The sequence below is a fragment of the Anguilla anguilla genome, chromosome 13 (assembly GCF_013347855.1).
Source record: "Anguilla anguilla isolate fAngAng1 chromosome 13, fAngAng1.pri, whole genome shotgun sequence".
NCBI classification, from domain to species: Eukaryota; Metazoa; Chordata; class Actinopteri; order Anguilliformes; family Anguillidae; genus Anguilla; species Anguilla anguilla.
The window spans coordinates 17,652,011-17,671,360 of record NC_049213.1 but is presented as its reverse complement, the minus strand read 5'-3'; the positions used below and the strand labels follow the sequence as shown (position 1 = coordinate 17,671,360).

The 19,350-nt window shown below is 41.9% G+C and overlaps 1 protein-coding gene across 1 annotated transcript in view; it reads left to right on the top strand.

Annotated features, from left to right (window-relative positions):
- The first annotated feature begins 12,113 nt into the window (after positions 1-12,113).
- The window catches only part of megf6b (multiple EGF-like-domains 6b), a 37,480-nt gene continuing 30,243 nt past the window's right edge, over positions 12,114-19,350 (top strand). Inside the window, 4 exon segments of the mRNA XM_035387325.1 lie at positions 12,114-12,478; positions 15,522-15,656; positions 16,499-16,608; positions 18,492-18,596. Of these exon segments, the coding sequence (XP_035243216.1) occupies positions 12,390-12,478; positions 15,522-15,656; positions 16,499-16,608; positions 18,492-18,596 (439 nt within the window). The 5' untranslated portion in view covers positions 12,114-12,389.

Genomic DNA, 19,350 nt, shown 5'->3' with positions numbered 1-19,350 from the left:
GGAGGGAAGATTGTATTTTTAATTAGGTCAAAATGTGTAGATTATTTTGATTTCCATTTTGGTGCGTCGGGCATGCTTAATTTCAAAGCTGGTTTTTCCTGCTTTGTTCAAATGTGGTGATGCTGTTTTTTTTTTTTTAATAATGCTGCTGCAGTGCTGGAAAACGGTGATGCTACAGTGGTGATGTTTGATTGTTTCATGGTCTTAAAGGAATATAGGAACTTGGAATTTATTAGAATGGCTTCAGGTTTTTTTAGTGAAGGGCATTGGTTGCTTTTTGTTGTGCTGGTTTTTAGAGAGAAGGTGTAGGAAATTTTACTGGCAGAGTAGTTTGTAGATGCTTGCAGATTTTAGCTTTCAGCTTAGAAGGGCTTGGCGGTTAGCCTATGAGTTGCAGATGATTGTCTGTAGTAAACGTGTAAATAGGATTTTTGAGTGGTATGACTGGCTTACTGACTGAGGATCAGAGTTTGCTTATGTCCATAGTGTATGTGCCCTGAGATAGATACACCTCTAGCCCAATTCATGATGGGATAGGCTCCAGTCAACTCCCGCCCCTCCCATCGCCCCTATCACCCCCCTCTCTGGTGAGAAAAGGTGAGTATGAATAGAATGAGACAGAAGTGGACAAGTTGAGTGGGAGAAATCCTCACACTGGAGCTGACCATATCATGGAAATAGATCTGATGAAAATAAGCTGCTGATGTGCTATTCACTTGTGGAAGAGATGCTTGAGTGGATGCAGATGGAGAAGAGCTTTGTTATCCTGCTGTAGAAGTGTCATGTTTTTCTGGTGAACATGACAAGATGGATCATTGCGCTATAGAACTAGGCATGACCTGGCTCGATGCAGAGGTTGGCTTGCACTACATTGAAGGTTTGGACCAGGATCTTGTCAAGGTAGACACTGCAGGCTGTTGCTGGAATGTCCTGAAGTATCTTTTCCATCAGCCATTTGAACATTGCTGGGCTGTCTTGGGATGAGCCGGAGCCAGGATAGGGACCTGCCAATAACTGCTGTGTGGGTTGAATGAGCTGAACCAGTTGGCACCTGCTATGCTGTCCAGGATGTAGTCAATGCTGAGAAAAGGCTACAAAGCTTTGCAAGTCACTCTGTTCAACTGCCTGTTGTCCACACAGAATTGGAGGGAGATTTTTATTCCACACCAGAACTGTTAGGGACTCGCAGTGACTCTTGGTTGGACAGATCTTGGCTGCTGCTAACTTCTCCCAGACCATAGCCTCCGCCTCCTCCCGGCCCTGGGTCCCTCATTGAGACTGGAAGGACTTTGTTCATCGGAAGGGGCTAAACGAGCCTGGAGAAGACTGTGCTGACAGCACTAGGCCTTGGGTCTCAGGAACACCACCTTTCTCCACTTTCTGCATCTAGTCATCTGAGTGATGTCTTGTCCTTTTCACAGTCATTGTGTCACAGGGTGAGCAGTTGAGCTACCTCCCAAGGTTTTTGACTGGCTTCTCTGTTTGTGCTGGAATCTGCTCTCCACCCACTTTGAACCAAATGATTGTCATCTGCCTTGTCCTTGCCTCTTCAGTACCAGCGTCCTTGAATCGCTGGGTCTGAAGCTCATTCTTGGTTAGGCAGTGGATCTGTCCAGGTCTTCAAACACTGATCTCTCCTCTTTCACTGACTATGTAGTGATGGTCATGCTGTCTGTGAAAGTTCATGTCAGTGGTTGCCACACCTTGGATTTTGTCTTTGGCCCTCTGCTTGGTCTTTCAGCAGAGTCCACAAGTATGTAAACGGCAGCTATGATGAACACTGTGCACCTTGTTACTGCCCAGCCTCTACTGTTTGGTAGTATAGTCACATACTGTTACCCTCACACTGAAATCATTAAAAAAATAAAAAAATAAAAAAAAAATAAAAGCTAATAAAAAAAATCTAAAAAAAATAATCTAAAAAATGATTAGTAGAAATATTATAACCTTGATAAAACCCAAACCATAATACAAGTATTTTAGAAAATATTTCAAAAATAATTTAACTCAAATAGCAATAAAAACAATATATAATACAAATGGATAAAATGGATAAAATAGATAAAATAGATAAATAAATAAAATAATAATAAATAAAATAAATAGTAATTTAGAATTAGTTCAGGATGAGGGTTATAGTGTAGGACTGTACAACCAGAGGCTGGGAGTGGCATGGTTATGGGGTGCACAGAGTTCATCATTGCTGTCGTTTACATACTTGTGGACTCTGCTGAAAGACCAAGCTGGGGGCCCAAGACAAGGTCCAACGTGTGGCAACCACAGACATGAACTTTCACAGACAGCATGACCATCACTACATAGTCAGTGAAAGAGGAGAGATCAGTGTTTGAAGACCTGGACAGATCCACTGCCTAACCAAGAATGAGCTTCAGACCCAGCGATTCAAGGACGCTGGTACTGAAGAGGCAAGGACAAGGCAGATGACAATCATTTGGTTCAAAGTGGGTGGAGAGCAGATTCCAGCACAAACAGAGAAGCCAGTCAAAAACCTTGGGAGGTAGCTCAACTGCTCACCCTGTGACACAATGACTGTGAAAAGGACAAGACATCACTCAGATGACTAGATGCAGAAAGTGGAGAAAGGTGGTGTTCCTGAGACCCAAGGCCTAGTGCTGTCAGCACAGTCTTCTCCAGGCTCGTTTAGCCCCTTCCGATGAACAAAGTCCTTCCAGTCTCAATGAGGGACCCAGGGCCGGGAGGAGGCGGAGGCTATGGTCTGGGAGAAGTTAGCAGCATCCAAGATCTGTCCAACCAAGAGTCACTGCGAGAAGTCAGTCAGAAGCCTGGGGAAGTGGTCTGGCTGCTCACTCTGTGACATGGTGAGTGTGAAGAGGACAACACACACTGCACACATGGCTGGTTGCAAAGGGTGGAGAAGGGTGGTGTCCCTGTGTAACCCAAGGTCTAGTGCTGTCAGCATGCACTCCTCACCAAACTCTTAAACCCATTCCAGTGTAAAAACTCGCCGTATCAGCAGTGGAACCAGTGGACAGAAACAATAGCCGCTAACCTCCAAAGATTCCAAAAGCTTCAGCAGAATTGGCCTAAACAGCAGGGGAACAAAATGGCAGATGCCTTTCAGTGAAGAGATTGAGGACTGCGTTGGCAAGAACTAAGTGAGGTGAGCATCGTTCAAGGTTCACATTGTGGCTCACAGCGATTTTTCAGCTGATGAAAAGAAGACCTAACTAGGCTTTATTCCCCTGGAAGATCCTTTGCAAAGTCCTTAGATGAGGACTGTGGAGTTGGTGAAGGAGCACAAGCAATACAACTGTGGTGGAGGTAATGGTGCCATAGGAAGAGAGGTTTGAGGAAGCCAATGAAATATATCGACTGAAGTGTCTATCACTTAAGGATGAGTGCATGGGGAAGAGCTGGGCATCTAGGTGCGTACCGGTGGACATAGGATAAGAGGCTTCTAAGGACAATGGATGCAGAGGAAACTGAGGATTCCTGGAGCAAAGACCGAAACATACATGACGATGTGAAAAACAGCTGAACAGATAGAAGCAATCAAACCATATTTGACTGAAGAGTGCAGAGGCATGGATCAGCTCCCTGGATCAGGCCAGGCCATTGATAACAAAGTTGTCCTCCAAAGAGGGGGGTGGTGAGCAAGAAAAACCTTAGTCTTAGCCAGTGGAAGCAGACCCAGGTTGTTTCCCAGGTTAGTTACTCTGAAGATACCTTAGTGTTTTTTTTTTTCTTTCTTTTTCACTGTGGGTGGTCTGTGAATTCCAGTTGAAACAGAAGCCAGTCAAAGATGTCCTCCAAAGAGTGGGAATGGTGGTGTGAATGGTAGCATGGCTGCACACAAGACATTAACCCCCCGGTGGCTAGCTAGCCACTTTAGCTAGTCTCTGCTACACTAATGTCCACCCCTGCCCCCCCCCTCCCCCCCCACCAGATTGGAGGAGGACAAGCTGAGTACTGACATGATATCAGTGGGTGGCTGGCTATGGCAGGTGATGAAGACCCGTTGAAAGGGGGTGAGGTGGTCACAGTGCGGAATGAAGAACCATTGCCAGAATCCTGTCCAAGCGGCACCACAGGATTGTACAGGAGCCCTCTCAGTCACTGAGAATGTCATGGAAAACAGGTTTGATGACCAAGAAGCTTTTGGTGTACCAGTGACCATGGATGAGAAGCTTAATTGGATGCAGAAGACTGAGACAAGCTTGCAGTAAAGGTTAGTTCCTCGGAGGTCAGTGCTGATCTTTCTGTCCATTAGTTCAAGGATGTAAACAGTAGCTATGATGGACACTGTGCACCCTGTAACTGTGCAACCCCCAGCCTCTTGTTTTGTAGTACAGTCATACACTTGTAACCCTCATCCTGAACTTAAGTAGTTCTGTAGGTTAAATAATTAATTATTTATTATTATTATTATTATACTTAATTAAATATTAAACTCTAAACCTAGCCCTAATATTATTATTATTATTATTATTATTATTATTTTATTATTATTATTAATAATTAAAAATATTAAACTAAAAAATAGCCCTAATAAAATTAAAATTTTAAAATGATTGATTAAATAAATAAATAAATAGAATCAATAGAAACAAAAAATAATTTTAAAAGAATAAATAAAAACAATTAAAATAATTTAAAAAAAGGTTTAGGATGAGGGTTACAGTGTATGACTGTTTTACCAGAGGCTGGGGGTGGACATGGTTACAAGGTGCATGGTGTCCATCACAGCTGCTTTCTGCATCCTTGTGGGCTCTGCAGAAAGACCAAGCAGAGGAACTAGAACGAAATCCAAAGTACCGCAACCACCAACATGAACCTTCATGAATGGCATAACCATCACTACACAGTAAGTGAGCGAGGGGAGATGGGTGCTTGAAGACCTGGACATATCCATTACCTTCAAGCCCAGAATTTTGAGGATGCTGGTACAGATGAAAGGCAACGGCAAGGAGCATGACGACATTTGGCTCAAAGTGGGTGGAGAGTAGATTCCAGTTCTCACAGAAGCCAGTAAGACGCCGGGGGAAGTAGTACGGCTGCTCACTCTGACACATTGAGTGTGAAGAGGACAACAGTCCGTGCACCTGACTGAGTGCAGAGGGTGGAGAAAGGTGGTGCACCTGTGTAACATACGGCATGGTGCTGTCAGCACACGTTCCTCCTCAAGCTCCTCTAACCCCTTCCAGTATACACATTGAGGTGAGATGCTGACATTCCTACTTCAACAATGGATCGGAGCTTCCCAAAGATTCAGGACAAGCTACCCTTCAGAGATGACATTGAGGACTGTGACTGCATGGACAAACACTCCAGGTCTGTGGCTTACTGTGGTTGGTAGTGGATGAAGAAGAGTCTTGCCTTTTTCCACTGGAACATCACCGCTCTCAGGGTAGGATTGGTAGGAGTGAAGGAGCACAAAGGAACACTTATGTTGAAGCTGATTGTGCCATGGGAAGAGAGGTTTGAGCAAGCCAATGAAAACAACTGAAGTACTGCTGAGGAACTGCCAATCACTTATGGTTGGGTGCAAGGAGAACAGCTGGACAGCTCGGTGCTTAATAATGAAAGTGGGATAAAAACTTTCTAAAGACAGTCGATACAGGAAAAAAAAAAAAAAAAAAAAAAAAAAAACCGGAGTAAAGAGGGCAACATACAAGACGATGTGCTAAACCGCCAAACAGAAGGAAGTAAGAGGTTCATACTGAAGAGTGTGGAGCAATGGATTAGCTATTTGGCTCAGACCACAGCAATAATAAAGATGTCCCCCGATGAGGGGGGGTGGTGGTGGGCAAGAAAAACAAAGGACAAGATCATGTGTAACACCGCTGAACAGGAGTAAGACAGCACCACACTGGCTTTAGCTGAAGAGTGCATAACAGTGGATTAACTACTTGGTTCAGGCCAGTCTTGCAATAACAAAGATGTCCTCCAATGAGGGGGGGGGGGGGGGGTGGTGGTGGTGGGGGGCAAGAAAAGCAAGGACAAGGGTCAAGATCATGTGTAATACTGCTGAACAGGAGTAAGACAGCACCACACTGGCTTTAGCTGAAGAGTGCGTAACAGTGGATTAACTACTTGGTTCAGGCCAGACTTGCAATAACAAAGATGTCCCCCAAAGAGGAGGGGGGGGGGGGGGTGTGGCGGGCAAGAATAGATCCAAAACATGCCAACAAGTATTGTTAAATGGATGACTTCAGATTCAATATGGGATGAGAATGGATTCAAATTTTTCAAAAAGCCAGTCGGAAACAGTGGCAGGGGCATTGGATCAGCCATATAGTTCATTCTGGGCCTGATCAACCCAGTCTGTGCATCCTTCAGAAAGTATGTGTGATAGCACCAGAACAACTACTGATGAAGGGACCTCATCTGAGGATTAAACCAGAGGCAGTAGAGTCATTCTGTTGTGCACATTTTGAAGGGTAAATATGTAAATGTAATTTTATTAGGTGAGGGCAGTTTTTCCACATTGTTCATGCCCCCCCCCCCCCCTCCGCCACTAGTTTGACAAAAAAAAAGAACCTTTCATTTTTCAGTTGATTTTACTGCAGGAATGGAAAAACTCCTGCATCACCAGGATCATGGCATTATTTCAGGTAAGACCCTCACACTTTATTTCAGTTTTTATTATAAGGAATTACTTGTAAAACATTTCAGCCACTATAATACATGTTTGGTTTGTGGTATAATCTCATGACATTGCAAATTGTGTATGTTTTATATGAAGTAAGGTTTTGCCAAATTTAACAGACTGCACCAAACACCAGCAGATGCCGAGTTAAACTTTGCTTTGGGTTTGTAGCTGTTGTATGCTAATAGGGTGTGCAGAGGTGCACTAAACACAGTGCAGTTAAAATACACTGAACAATTCAACCTCACGCTCTCCATTCCGTAACTTTGTCAGTGCGCCACCATGATATAACCGTTCAATATGCGAGTTGTCTTAGTCAAATGTGTCTGTGGTTTTAAAGAAGACAGGCCAGTATACACAGTAGAGCTGGCCTGGCAATATTGTAGCCGGTTAACTGAATGTGTAGACAGTACATCATAATGCAGTGTATACGTTTGGTGAACGGCGGGTGGATGTGGTGCAAAAGCAATAATTGAGAAGTAATAGACAATTAATATTGAGGAAAAAAGCAGGTTAAAGAAACTTGTTCCTGGCTGGGCTTGAACCTAGGACCCTATCATCCATAAACTGTAACATTGACCACTGAGCCACGATTTTGATAGGTTCATGAAGGTGAAGGATTGGCTGGTGTTGGTAAAATGTCCAATGGGGAGACATTTTGTTTGTAGGCTAGGAGGCAGGGGAAAAAAAGGAGAACGCAAAATCCCCTTAGTTTGGGGCTTTATTGTGTGGACATGTGAAGTTGTTTATGCATTCTCTCTGTTGAAATGGTGTAAGAATGTATAGAAATTAATGTTTTTAAGGGCTGAGTGTCAGTGGCTGTTGTGATTGGCACTTTTCAGGGTTCCCCACAGAAACAAACTCTCGTTGCTGTATAGGTATGGGGCATGCTGCCCCGCCAAGACGTAACTTGGCTGGGTGGCATGCCTGCCATCCCAATTTCCAGCCTGGGCCATGGTTGCTAGGCTGACTGGCTTGCCTGACACTGGACATTTGACATGCAAGTCAAATTGTATGGTTTACATACTCCAAATCAGCATTTTTAAAGGCTAAAAAAGGAATACATCAAATTATGTCCTTTTTGATATGCTGTGTGCATGTGAGATGTTATGTAGCATGTCATATTATGAATGACATAATGAATAAGGTGTTATAATGGATAACAGCACTTGACATATTTATTATACCACTCTTTATAATAGATGCTATGAGCATCCCTGCATGATATTTATTGGTGAGGGTGTGACCATGAGGGTACAGTGTTACTACTATGCTGACATTTCTCAGCTAATCACACCATCCATGTTTTCAGCTCCAGTGGGGTTTTTGGTTTTGTGTCTTGAGAGAATTTTGACTCGTATTTCACTTACTTTCACCCTTTTAAACTGAAAGATCACATGCGTGATTAGAATGTTCTTAACTGATCTTTCTAATGCTGATGTTACAGTCGCTACTGGTAATTGTTACAGGAGTACCACAGGGATCTGTACTGGGTCCTCTGCTGTTCTCCATATACATCAAATCTCTTGGTTTAGTTAATTCACACGGCTTCTCCTATCATTGTTATGCAGACAACACTCAACTCTTTTTCTCTTTCCCCCCCCTCTGCCTCACAGGTTGATGATGAAATATCTTCCTGCCTGGCTGACATCTCTACCTGGATGACCATCCACCACCTGAAGCTCAACCTCAACAAAACTGAGCTGCTGTTTTTCCCACACAAGACCTCCCTGCTACGTGAGCTATCAATCACGGTTGATGGCACCACAGTGACTGCCTCTCACTCTGCAAAGAGCCTGGGGGGTGGTCCTGGATGACCAACTGGACCTCAAGGAGCACATCAAGGCAACATCACGGTCCTGCAGATTCCTTCTGTACAACGTCAGGAGGATTCAACCATACCTGACTACGCACTCCACCCAGCTGCTTGTCCAAGCTATGGTGACCTCCCGCCTTGATTACTGCAACTCTCTCCTGGCAAGCCTGCCAGATTGTGCCATACAGCCACTACAGATGATTCAAAATGCTGCTGCCCAACTCATCTTCAACCATCCCAAATTCTCCCACATCACTCCTCTGCTGCGATCACTCCACTGGCTACCGGTCGCTGCCAGGATCCGGTTCAAAGCCCTGACCCTTGCCTACACTGCAGCCAACAGGACAGCCCCCATCTACTCGCAGGACAGGATTCGATCCTATGTGCCTGCTCGATCACTCCGCTCTGCAGCAGCAGGGCGTCTTGCACCCCCTCCCACCCGAGTAAAGGGATCACGGAGCTTCACGAACTATACCTGGACTAACTGCCACCACTCTGTGAATTTTACTTTAAATCCCCCCATTCATGACACTCATGTTACATGTACCCCCATTCCAGCACATTTTATAATTTGTATTTGTCCTAATATTGTAGCTTGTTCTTCTCCCTAGTTTGGCTTGGCATAAGTTAGGTCAGAATAGTGTTAACTGTTGAACTGAACTGTGTTCCTGGCTAGAAATAGCTGTACGAAATGAGTATCGTACCTTATTTGAACCTGTGTTTTGTAGTTGTCCAATGACCATGATATGCACCTTTGTACGTTGCTTTGGATGAAAGTGCCCGCTAAATAAATGTAATGTAATTGAAAGCAATTAAGTTCTTTAACACTTTTTTTTTTTTTTTCTTAAAAATGTTAAGTCACTTAACCTACTATTAAAATGGTTAATACGGTCATAAATGTTTACGTTGCCTGGAGCCTTGACAATTAAATAGTTTGAGTGCGTGAATTCGGTAGGTCTGATCAAGGATGCTCCGTGGTGCCGGGGGTTAACCCCACATGACATGCCGGAGGTTACCAGTTTGAATCCCAACATAGGCTTGGCCTTCTGAACGACTGGTGAAAGGGAAACCATGCTGCTGCATCAGTGAGCTTACCGTAGCCAGTTAAAAAAAAAAAAATATATATATTTTTTTAAATAAAATTAGAAAAGCATATGATTTTTTTCCAATATGGTCAATTACCAATGTTGTTGCTCCTTTTCCCATTTGACTCCAATGACTGTAATGACCAGGGGCTTTCAAATCAAAATCACCAATTTCCAGTGCCAAATCTCCAATCTCTAATTTGCATCAAATTGCACAAAAAGTACACACACAACCCAAGTACCAAGGCTGTGTAAAGAAAAGTTACCTCATTACTTAGCATGTGTCAGTTTCCTGGGCCTTGAGTATTTTTTGTGTGCCCAAAGATGTACTGGAATATGCCTTCCCACATAGTGCAGTGGTAAGCTGTTTGTCTCTCAATCCTTTGGTTGAGGTTTCAAATTCCAATGGTGGTATCAACTGCTTCAAATCTTCATATCATATTGATTTTTTTTTCCCAGGATGGGCACAATACATACAGGAAAAATCCATGTGACGATGATGGTGCTTTAACTTAAATAAAAATGTCTTTTTTTTTTTTTTTTAAATTGCATTAGTGTTTTTGTGCCTGATGTCCCTTTGTGTTTCCATTGTGTGTTTCACAATAGGCAAAATTTGTCTTTATATTTTGGAATTAAATATGGCATGTGAAAATGGTCCATTGGAGTATTTTTGTCTTGGTAAAATAAATAGACATACATGTACATACATATCATTTAATTTGTTAAATATTTAAGACCAGACTCTATTTCAAATGAACACATGAATGAATACAAACAATTACATTTAAGAAATGCTCCATTCATCTCCATTTTAAAATATGTACATCAAAATGTGCTAAAAGTATACAATTAACCTAAGTATCTAAACTGTAAAATTCATTCAATTCATAATGTATCTCGTGTGTTTCAAAAACTTTGGAATTACACACTTTCATATTTTTTGTTCATGCATACATGCGCTAAACATTGACTTTGTCAGTAACTCTGACAAATCCAAAGGTTCCCAATCCAAAGGTTGAGGGTTCAAACCCTGCCTTTGCCTTACTTCACCTGGTCTTAATGCTAAATCTTCAAGTTCTTGGGCTGACTGTCTCATCATTTCAGCTTGCATTCATGAAAACCACATTTCATTAACAATTAAATAACAAACAAGCATCCAAATGTTCCCAATCTGCTTGGACCCGATCATCGCCGCTTGCGGCTACATTTATTGTTATAATTAGTAGTAGTGGTAGTGGCAGTAGTGGTAGTGGCAGTAGTAGTAGTGGCAGTATCATGTACACTTGCTATGTTTACAAGGTGTTCAAAATAGAATAGAGAATAAAAAGCAGTATATGCACCTTCCTTCATTCAATTGCTTCAGCCCACCCCAGTCTATTCTGTAATCTCCTCATATCCTGTGCTTAACACATCCTCTGTTCTCTGTGGTGAAGGGCTTGGAACAGCACAAGTTCTAACTGCCTAAAACCAGGGATTTAGAACTGTGTTCATGTAAAGTAACCTGACCCCATTGTAACCCCCAAACAAACTCCCCCTATATGATGACTACTGTCATTCAACACATAATTAGCAGACTGTCTGACCACCCTCACTGAATGGGGATTAAGAGTCTGTGGTCTCCAGACTGAGCCACATATTTTGAGTGGATCTGGAATACAATAAACCCAACTGCCACACAGACACTGGACAAATCCAGCATTATCCCAGATGGTACATGGCAACCCTCTTGCATGGCAGGAGTCAAAAATCAAATGGGCACAAGGCATACAAGGAAAATATTTATTGGCAGTGACTTTTAGATTGCAATAAGTCGGGTTTTCTTTTACCTTTTGACGTAAACCTGGTCAAAGAGCTTTCTTTTTCAGATTTATAGATAAACAGATTAAACCTTGGGGAGTCTCTTGGTAAAGAAAGTTCTCAAGTTTTCATCGTTGATACACTCCTGGAAAATTCTGAGGGCAATTATGTTCTGTCTGTTATCTTTATAACGACACTCGCATGCGGTATTGGTTTGTTGTAGTGTTGGCAGTTTTATATGATAATCCGAATATGAGAATTCATAGGCCTAATTGAACCGCCTGAGTAACGCCTAAGGGAATTCTCGATACAGTGTCTGCGTTAATGTTCTTCGCAGGTGCTCCGATGATACAATACGGATACGATTCATTCTGCAGAAACCTCAAGTTATAAATATGTAACAAGGCAAAGGCCAGTGCTCTTCTCTATTTTGTCATAAATATATTAAATGTGTTGGCCTGCATATTAACCGAACGCTGTTCGGAAACGTTTTACTTGTGTGTGGGATCAGAAACTGCCCTCTTTCATTTGATAGTAGCCTAATCGCTTTTATCGCGCTTTTCATCTCACAGTAAAAGATAAACTAACGGCTTTGCGCGTCAGACGGGAGACAGGTATAAAGTTAGTGATCAGAAACGATTTGTTTGAAAAGATGCTTAGGACTTCAGAAGAAATATGTGCTCAACCTGCCCAGCGTCTCCTCCCTATCCCCCCTAACCCTGATCAAAGGAGGCTGCGCTATCTTTGCCGGGACAAAAACACTGCATTCCCTCTAAAACACCAGGGGTTAATTATGCCAAAGACACGCTTTTAACACTCGTTACTGACAACTGCCGAAAGGTCTTTGCGAACTCTGGCAGCATGGCGCAGCGCTACAGTGGGTTAGATAGATTTGTCTTCTGAGGGTGTAACACGGATTTTTTGTTCAGCTGTTTGGATTTGGATTTTTCCCCCAGAAAGCGAAGCTTTAAAGCGCACATTACAAGGAAGAAAATGTTATGAAGGATTTTTAAATAACTGAAAAAGTTATTATTCTGAACATTTCTCTGACTGCCTAATAATGCATCTGAACATCTGTACAGTACTATTTATTATAATTAACGGAAATGTGGTATTATCTCACCAAGGAAAGAATCTACAGCCTTATATGTAAGTGATTTCTTTACATTTAAGTCATTCTTTGGCCTGGAGCCAGTTGTATTGAAATGCAGAACAGGTTGAAGGTCGGACTGTTTATTTATAAAATAGCTTTTTGCATCAACTAGCCTATCTCAAATCTTATTGCATTCTGTATTTGGATGGACAGTGAAACCAAACATTTTGTATGCCTGCTAAACCAGCTCAAGTAATCATGGCCGATTAAACATGACCAAATGTTTGACTAATAGCCTAAATGACTATCGACTCAAATAGCCGTTCTTGTCGCGTAAAGTTGAAAGGAAAAGTTATCTTCTGGTGCAATGACAAAATGATTATCGCCAGTCCAACGGGAATTTCCTCACTGAAACTGGATCTGGTCAAATGGGGATGTGTTGTTTTCAATCTGTTTCTCCTGCATCGGTATTGAGATTATATTTCACGTCCTTTGGGGCAAGTAGCAAGGCAGCGGTCCCCAACCACTAGAGGCAAAGATTATTATTTACTTACTTGCTGTGGAAATAGGAACGATACCCTATTTAACTAGGCTGCCCAGTTATGCTGAAAATGCATTAAAATGTATCTGAGGGCACATTTCCCCTCAAATTTAAGCAAGCCAGCACTTTTGCCCACTTGTAAACCAAAACAAGTAATTGAAGAAACATTTAACCAGAAAATATCTATAATTTTTCATATTGCAAAGATTACAATATGTAGCAGTTGCAAATGTAATATTTCAAACATTCATGTATCCCAGAAAAAACGCCAACTCTAACAAATATTTCAAGTTTTTTATTACTTGATTCGCCTCACTTAATTCAGCACTTTATCTATCCATACTAAACCGTATATGTTCACAAACATAGGTGTGTATACAGCAACTTTATCATTTTAAATATTGCATGTTTATGGGGAAAAAAAAGTTCTATTTTATAAGTGTGCAATCAAAAGCGTCCTCAAAGTTATATATGAGATAAAGTAATGTTAACTTTATATTTCATAGATGTGTTTTATGAATAAAATTCATCCAAGCAATTTTACTGTCACACAGACAATCTTAAATTATGTATGCCCCATGACTCGAGAAAAGTGTGTTGGCAAAACTGATAAATTATGCTGTGCTTACATTTGGACGATAAGCATTTCAGCAAGAGAGAAGTTGTCAATGGTAAAAAAAAATTTAAAAAATACAACAATTTCACAGTTAAACTTCAGCTGAAGTGCCATCTCACAGCAGACTTCGGCATGGTAATTACAGAACAGGGACTTTTTCCCATGCAGGACAAACCAGCTGGCCCATTATCCATACTTTTCTATGATGTGCTTTCCAAAAGGTCACACACGTGTTAGTTCTGTAGCCGTGGTTAGGTATGTATCATCCTGGCAGTCATAATTTTACCCCTTTTTTAAATTTAGGATGTAGCCATAAGGTAGCCAGAATGGGCGAGTAATCAATCAATCAGTCTTTATTTATATAGCACATTTCATACAGTGGCTGTAGCCCAATGTGCTGCACATGTCCGAAAGACAATGCTACAAAAACAAAAGTAAACAAACAGAGGTGAGCAAAGGCACAAAATAAGCTAAACAACAAATAAAAGAATAAAACAACAAATGACGAGGCACCTTAAGTAAAAGCCAGTAAAACAACAATAGATGAATAAAACAACAAATGACAAGGCACCTTAAGTACAAGCCAGGCTAAAAATATGTCTTAAGGTTTCTTTTAAAAATGTCCACAGAGGAGTCCCTCAGATCCTTAGGCAGAGTTCCAGAGACTAGGGCCACAGTGGCTAAAAGCTGTTTCCCCATGCATTTTTGTTGAAATCCTTGGGACGACTAGGAGGCCAGCTGCAGAGGATCTGATGGACCTGCTAGGTACATATCTAAAAAGCATCTCTGAGAGAGAGGCTGATGCCAGGCCATTCAGTGATTTAAAAACTAGTAAGAAAATCTTAAAATCTATTCTAAAACATATAGGCAACCAATGCAATGACTTTAAAATAGGTGTTATATATGCTCTCTGTCTGGTCTTCGTCAGTACTCGAGCTGCAGCGTTCTGAACAAGTTGTAGCTTTTTTAGGTAGACCAAACAAGAGAGCATTGCAATAGTCAAGCCTAGAGGTTATAAAAGCATGCATTAGTTTTTCTGTGTCAGCCTGAGAGAGAAATGGTCTAACCTTAGAAATGTTTCTAAGATGATAAAAGGACACTTTGGTGACATTTCTAAAGCGGGCTTCAAAACTGAGGTCAGAATCAAGGATAAGCCCAAGGTTTTTGACCTGGTCCTTGGTATGAAGGGTTGCTATTAATGCTCTTCCCATCGTGAAGACATGATTAAAAATAAACAAAACAAAGTGGCAGGGTTCATTTTGTACAATTTTTATGATTAAACACCTTTTGAATTCATGCATACTGAGGATAAGAGGGGACATTTAATGGTTGGGGCATTTTATTTTGAAGCTCATATGATTTTAAAATGACTTACTGAAAATGTGAAGATGCTGACAGTCTGTATTCATGATCAATAACAGTTCAGACTTGCCGTAAACCTGCAAAACAGATTTCTTTTTAAGGTATAATGCCTGCAGCTGTGTCTAACCAGAATGAAATATTCTTATATTCTTTTGCTGTGTGGGTTGGCAGATTCTCTTAGGCAATCATTGCTATTAATGTATTAGTCAGATGCTCATATCTTCTGTGAGTTACCAGCCATTGCAAGATACAAGAATTGAATGAAATGTACTGGAAAAGAGTTTTCAGGATTCAAGCATTCATTCCAAATAGCTTTTTTAAGAAGGTGAGGGCTGTGTGAACAAAATAGATCAAGCCTTTTCATTCTGGTGTACAACTACATTCTTCAGGAAAATGCATATCTGTTGTTAACCCCTATCTGAGTCAGGGGGCTGATGGATATGCTGTGTATAGGAATCTGTAAGAGTGCAGGGACATGCTATATATGTGTGTCTGAAATGTTATGTGACCATGAATAGGCTACCCAATCTGCAAGGAGCCTGTGCGGTGTGTGACTGTGGCTCTCTATCTCCCACCACAGGCCAAATGTGTGTATGGAGCGTGAGGTGATGCTAGTGGCCCAGAGGCAGCCCTGTGTCCAAGCCTTCACACGAATGGTCAAGGTGTGGAAACAGGGCTGTGCTGGACAGAGCCGCTGTCTGGGCTATGAAAGGAGGTGAGTTCTGGAAAGTGTCCCTGACTCGCTTCCTTACTCTCTCTCTCTCGCTTGCTGACACATTCTCTCCCAGTCTAATGCTCACTCATTCACTCACTCACTCACTGACTTGCTTATTCACTCACTCACACACTCATTCACTCACTCACTCTGTATCGGCTCACTTATTCAAATCAATTTGAGGAGCTGCTTATCTGCATGTTACTGAATTGATAGAGATTGCAGCAATGAAATGGCATAAAATTGCAATTATGAATTTCAGAGAAAAGACAAAAACAAAAGGGTAATAATGGGAAAAGAGTAAGAACTGCACAGATTCCCATTCTCTGCAGTGTCTCCCATGGTACAGAACTGCAGCTTGCTTTGATGATAGGCAGGGTTTCAATTACAGGCCTTAAAGTTTGTGCTGTCTTTACTGGATAATAACTAGCAAGGCTGCAGGAGAGGTGTACAACTACAGGATCAGACACTCCACACTTAGTGCTGAAATTCATGGCCTGCAAACATTCTGTCTTTCACACTGAAAACAAACCATCAAAGAGTGGGGGAAATATGCTGTGTTCTCCTGGCGTATTTAATTTACGCACTGAAACAGTCACTCAAAACAAAGTACGCAGCTTCAGACAAAACAGAACCACCTAACGCACACAACTTTGGGGGTAGGGAGGGGGGCCGTAGGGTGTTTGTGCCAAAGCAACCATCTTTGAAGGAGGAAGTGTTCGTTGTAGAAATAAAAAAACTGCATTCTCACCATGTAAAATGCATTAATTTAGATAGAATGGAGAGTGGAGCATGGATAGTTGAAGAGAATGAATGAATGATCGATCCCCATCTCCTTGCAGGACTGCCTATTACACGGCTTACAGGCAGGTGTACAGACAGGACTACCAGACTGTGTATAAGTGCTGCCCAGGCTGGTCTCAGCTGAATGGGGAGGCGGGCTGTCTGTACCGTAAGTGTCTTCTTTCTTCCCTTTGAATCTTTTCTCATTCCTCTGCTCTTCACCCCCGACTTGCAGTTTTACTTTTTCTCCCAGCGTGGGGCCTTCACGTACTTGAATCACTCTTCATTCCTCGACTGGATCAGTTGCTCTGAGGAAAGAGGGGAGGGCTCTGTTGCCTTTAAATGAGACCCCATTTGTTAGTGCTAAAGGTGCAGTTTTCTTTTCTCCCTCAAACGGTGTTCACAAGATCAGCGACAGGCTGCTTGATGAAGGCCACAAGCCAGAGCATTGTGCTCACTGTCTCTGCTTCTAACTCTCATGGTAAATGGTAAATGGACTGCATTTATATAGCGCTTTTATCCAAAGTGCTTTACACTTGATACCTCGCATTCACCAGAGCAGTTAGGAGTTAGGAGTCTTGCTCAGGGACACTACGACACACCCAGGGCGGGGATCGAACCGGCAACCCTCCGACTGCCAGACAACCGCTCTTACCTCCTGAGCTATGTCTCATAACACACATGCTAAATGCAAAATATAATGTGTTGTGAAATTGAGATGAGTTTTTCATGTAAATTAAATGATTTAACTGTCTTTAAAACAGCATATTGTAAAAGAAACACTGGGTTTGATACCTCTAGTGTTAGAGTGCCTTGTTGGGTTTGTCAATGTGGGAGTGTGTTAATGTGCTTTTTTGGGTTATTTTTCTCTGAGAGTACCAGCCTGGTATCAATATACAGTAATATACAGTAATAAAATAGAACAGAACAGGTGAATAATTGCTGAATCAGTTGGCTTATTTTAATACAGTTGCTGATATAGAATATACTGTACTTTTTTAGATGGCAGGTCATTTTTAAGCTTCTATATTTGTACTTCATTAGCATGTTTTCAAATGAAGCCATTTCCACGTGATATTTGTAAGTGCCTTTTAGGACGAGCCTTCTAATTAGTACAGCGAGAGCTCTTTGATTTGACACATTCCTCAATAAAATGAAACCTGATCCGCTGAGTCAGAATTGTTACCAACTCCAAGAGACTGGATCTGTGAGGCGGTGAATCATTGTAATTACACCCTCTCTGTCTGCGCTCTGTCCTTGCCAAGGCAAACAGTGGCCTCTAATCTCTGTTTCCTCGAGAGTGTGTACATCTGCACTCTAATGGAAAGGGGATTTCTCAAGCAGCAACTGCTATGTCGCATGTGAGCACCCAATGCAAATGGAAATGTGGAAGGTACCTTTGATTCAAACATGTATGGTTACCGTGGAAGCAGTGGAGTTGTGATGTTTGATTGGAGAGATGGGTCAGCCAGGCAACCTAAGACAGGGCCAGCTGTCTGGATGTTCGGACAGCGTGTCAACACTTGGATGAATTTGTTGCCTGTTGAGTGAAAATACAGAAACCAACCAACGTTTTTCATTTTTTCTCTGAAGACTGAAGTATATTTCCCAGCACAAAACCACACCATTTCCACTATAAGTATTGCTGTGCAGTATTCAATTTGTCTGGTTTGAATGACTCTTATGGGTGTACTTCTTTTTTCTTTTCTTTTTTTTTTGCAAGTATCACATTATCCACAGTGTGGAAACCACTCCCATAGAACACACTGTGTGTTGGCACACAGCAGCATATGTGCAGCAGTGCTCGGGTTTGTGTGGTTGCTGTAGAGGATGTATGCCTTGTGATGCGGTAGTGGGAAGGGAACAATGTGGTGTGTGGAATGTGACAAACATACAATTATTACTTCATTCACTGCTTTCCTTTGTCCTGTAAAGGTGCTGTTTGTTCTGTGTTGCTTTTTATTAAAGTATAATTTAATTTCCAATTTGTATTGGAAGAGTAAATTTTCCTTCCGCTGAAGGCCCACCTCTTTCTCTCTCTTTCTTTCTCAGCGGTCTGCAGCTATGGTGTGTGTTTCAATGGAGGACAATGTGGACAAAGCTCCTCCCAGCTCTGCGACTGCCCTCTTGGCTTCAATGGGCCCAGCTGCCAGTACGGTGAGTAGAACATCGGTGCCTATCGAGTTAACACCTCGATGTGTCTACACCGTTAACTATGCCTACAGTCTCTACGGTGTCTATCAACGTCATAAAGAACTGAGGGTTCCGCCTCCCTTACCTCTTCTCCATCAAAGCTGAATGCATGCCAACATACCGCTTTACAATAAATACGGTAGGATGGTGACTAGGCCGCACCTCTGTTTCTCCAGCCATCCAGCCACAGCAGTGGGTTGTGGTAATGGTGGATTTTCAGTGAAACAGCCTCTAGGGTATTACATTGAATTTGGGGTTTTGCTGAAGAACGATTCTCAAGGCTGATGTGCCATACTGCATCTCCTCCCTTAGTTTGACTATGGTTGCTTTATTGCTCCATATAATTCGCCTGTCTTTTTAATTCAAATGATTTATGGGTCTTAAGTTAAGGATCTTACCGTGAATCAGTTAAGTCTGTACTTCCTGTAATATGCCTGAGGCAGTATTACCCTTTTCATTAATTCTTTCTCATACATTTTCTTTATTTTAGCTCTTTCCATGGATAATTCCAGGCCATTTTCTTACTCTAAATGTTGTACTTTGTAGAAAAGAGTCTTTTGCCCTCCCCAATAAAATGAGTGCCTTCCCATACCTACCCTTGGCCTTCTTTGTCTGTCAGGCAAAGTGGGAACCCAGGAATGTTATTTGTTGGCACTGTGGTAGTCCAGTCAGTGGAACAATGTGTTACAAAGGAGGAGGATGTTGTTGTTTTTCATGA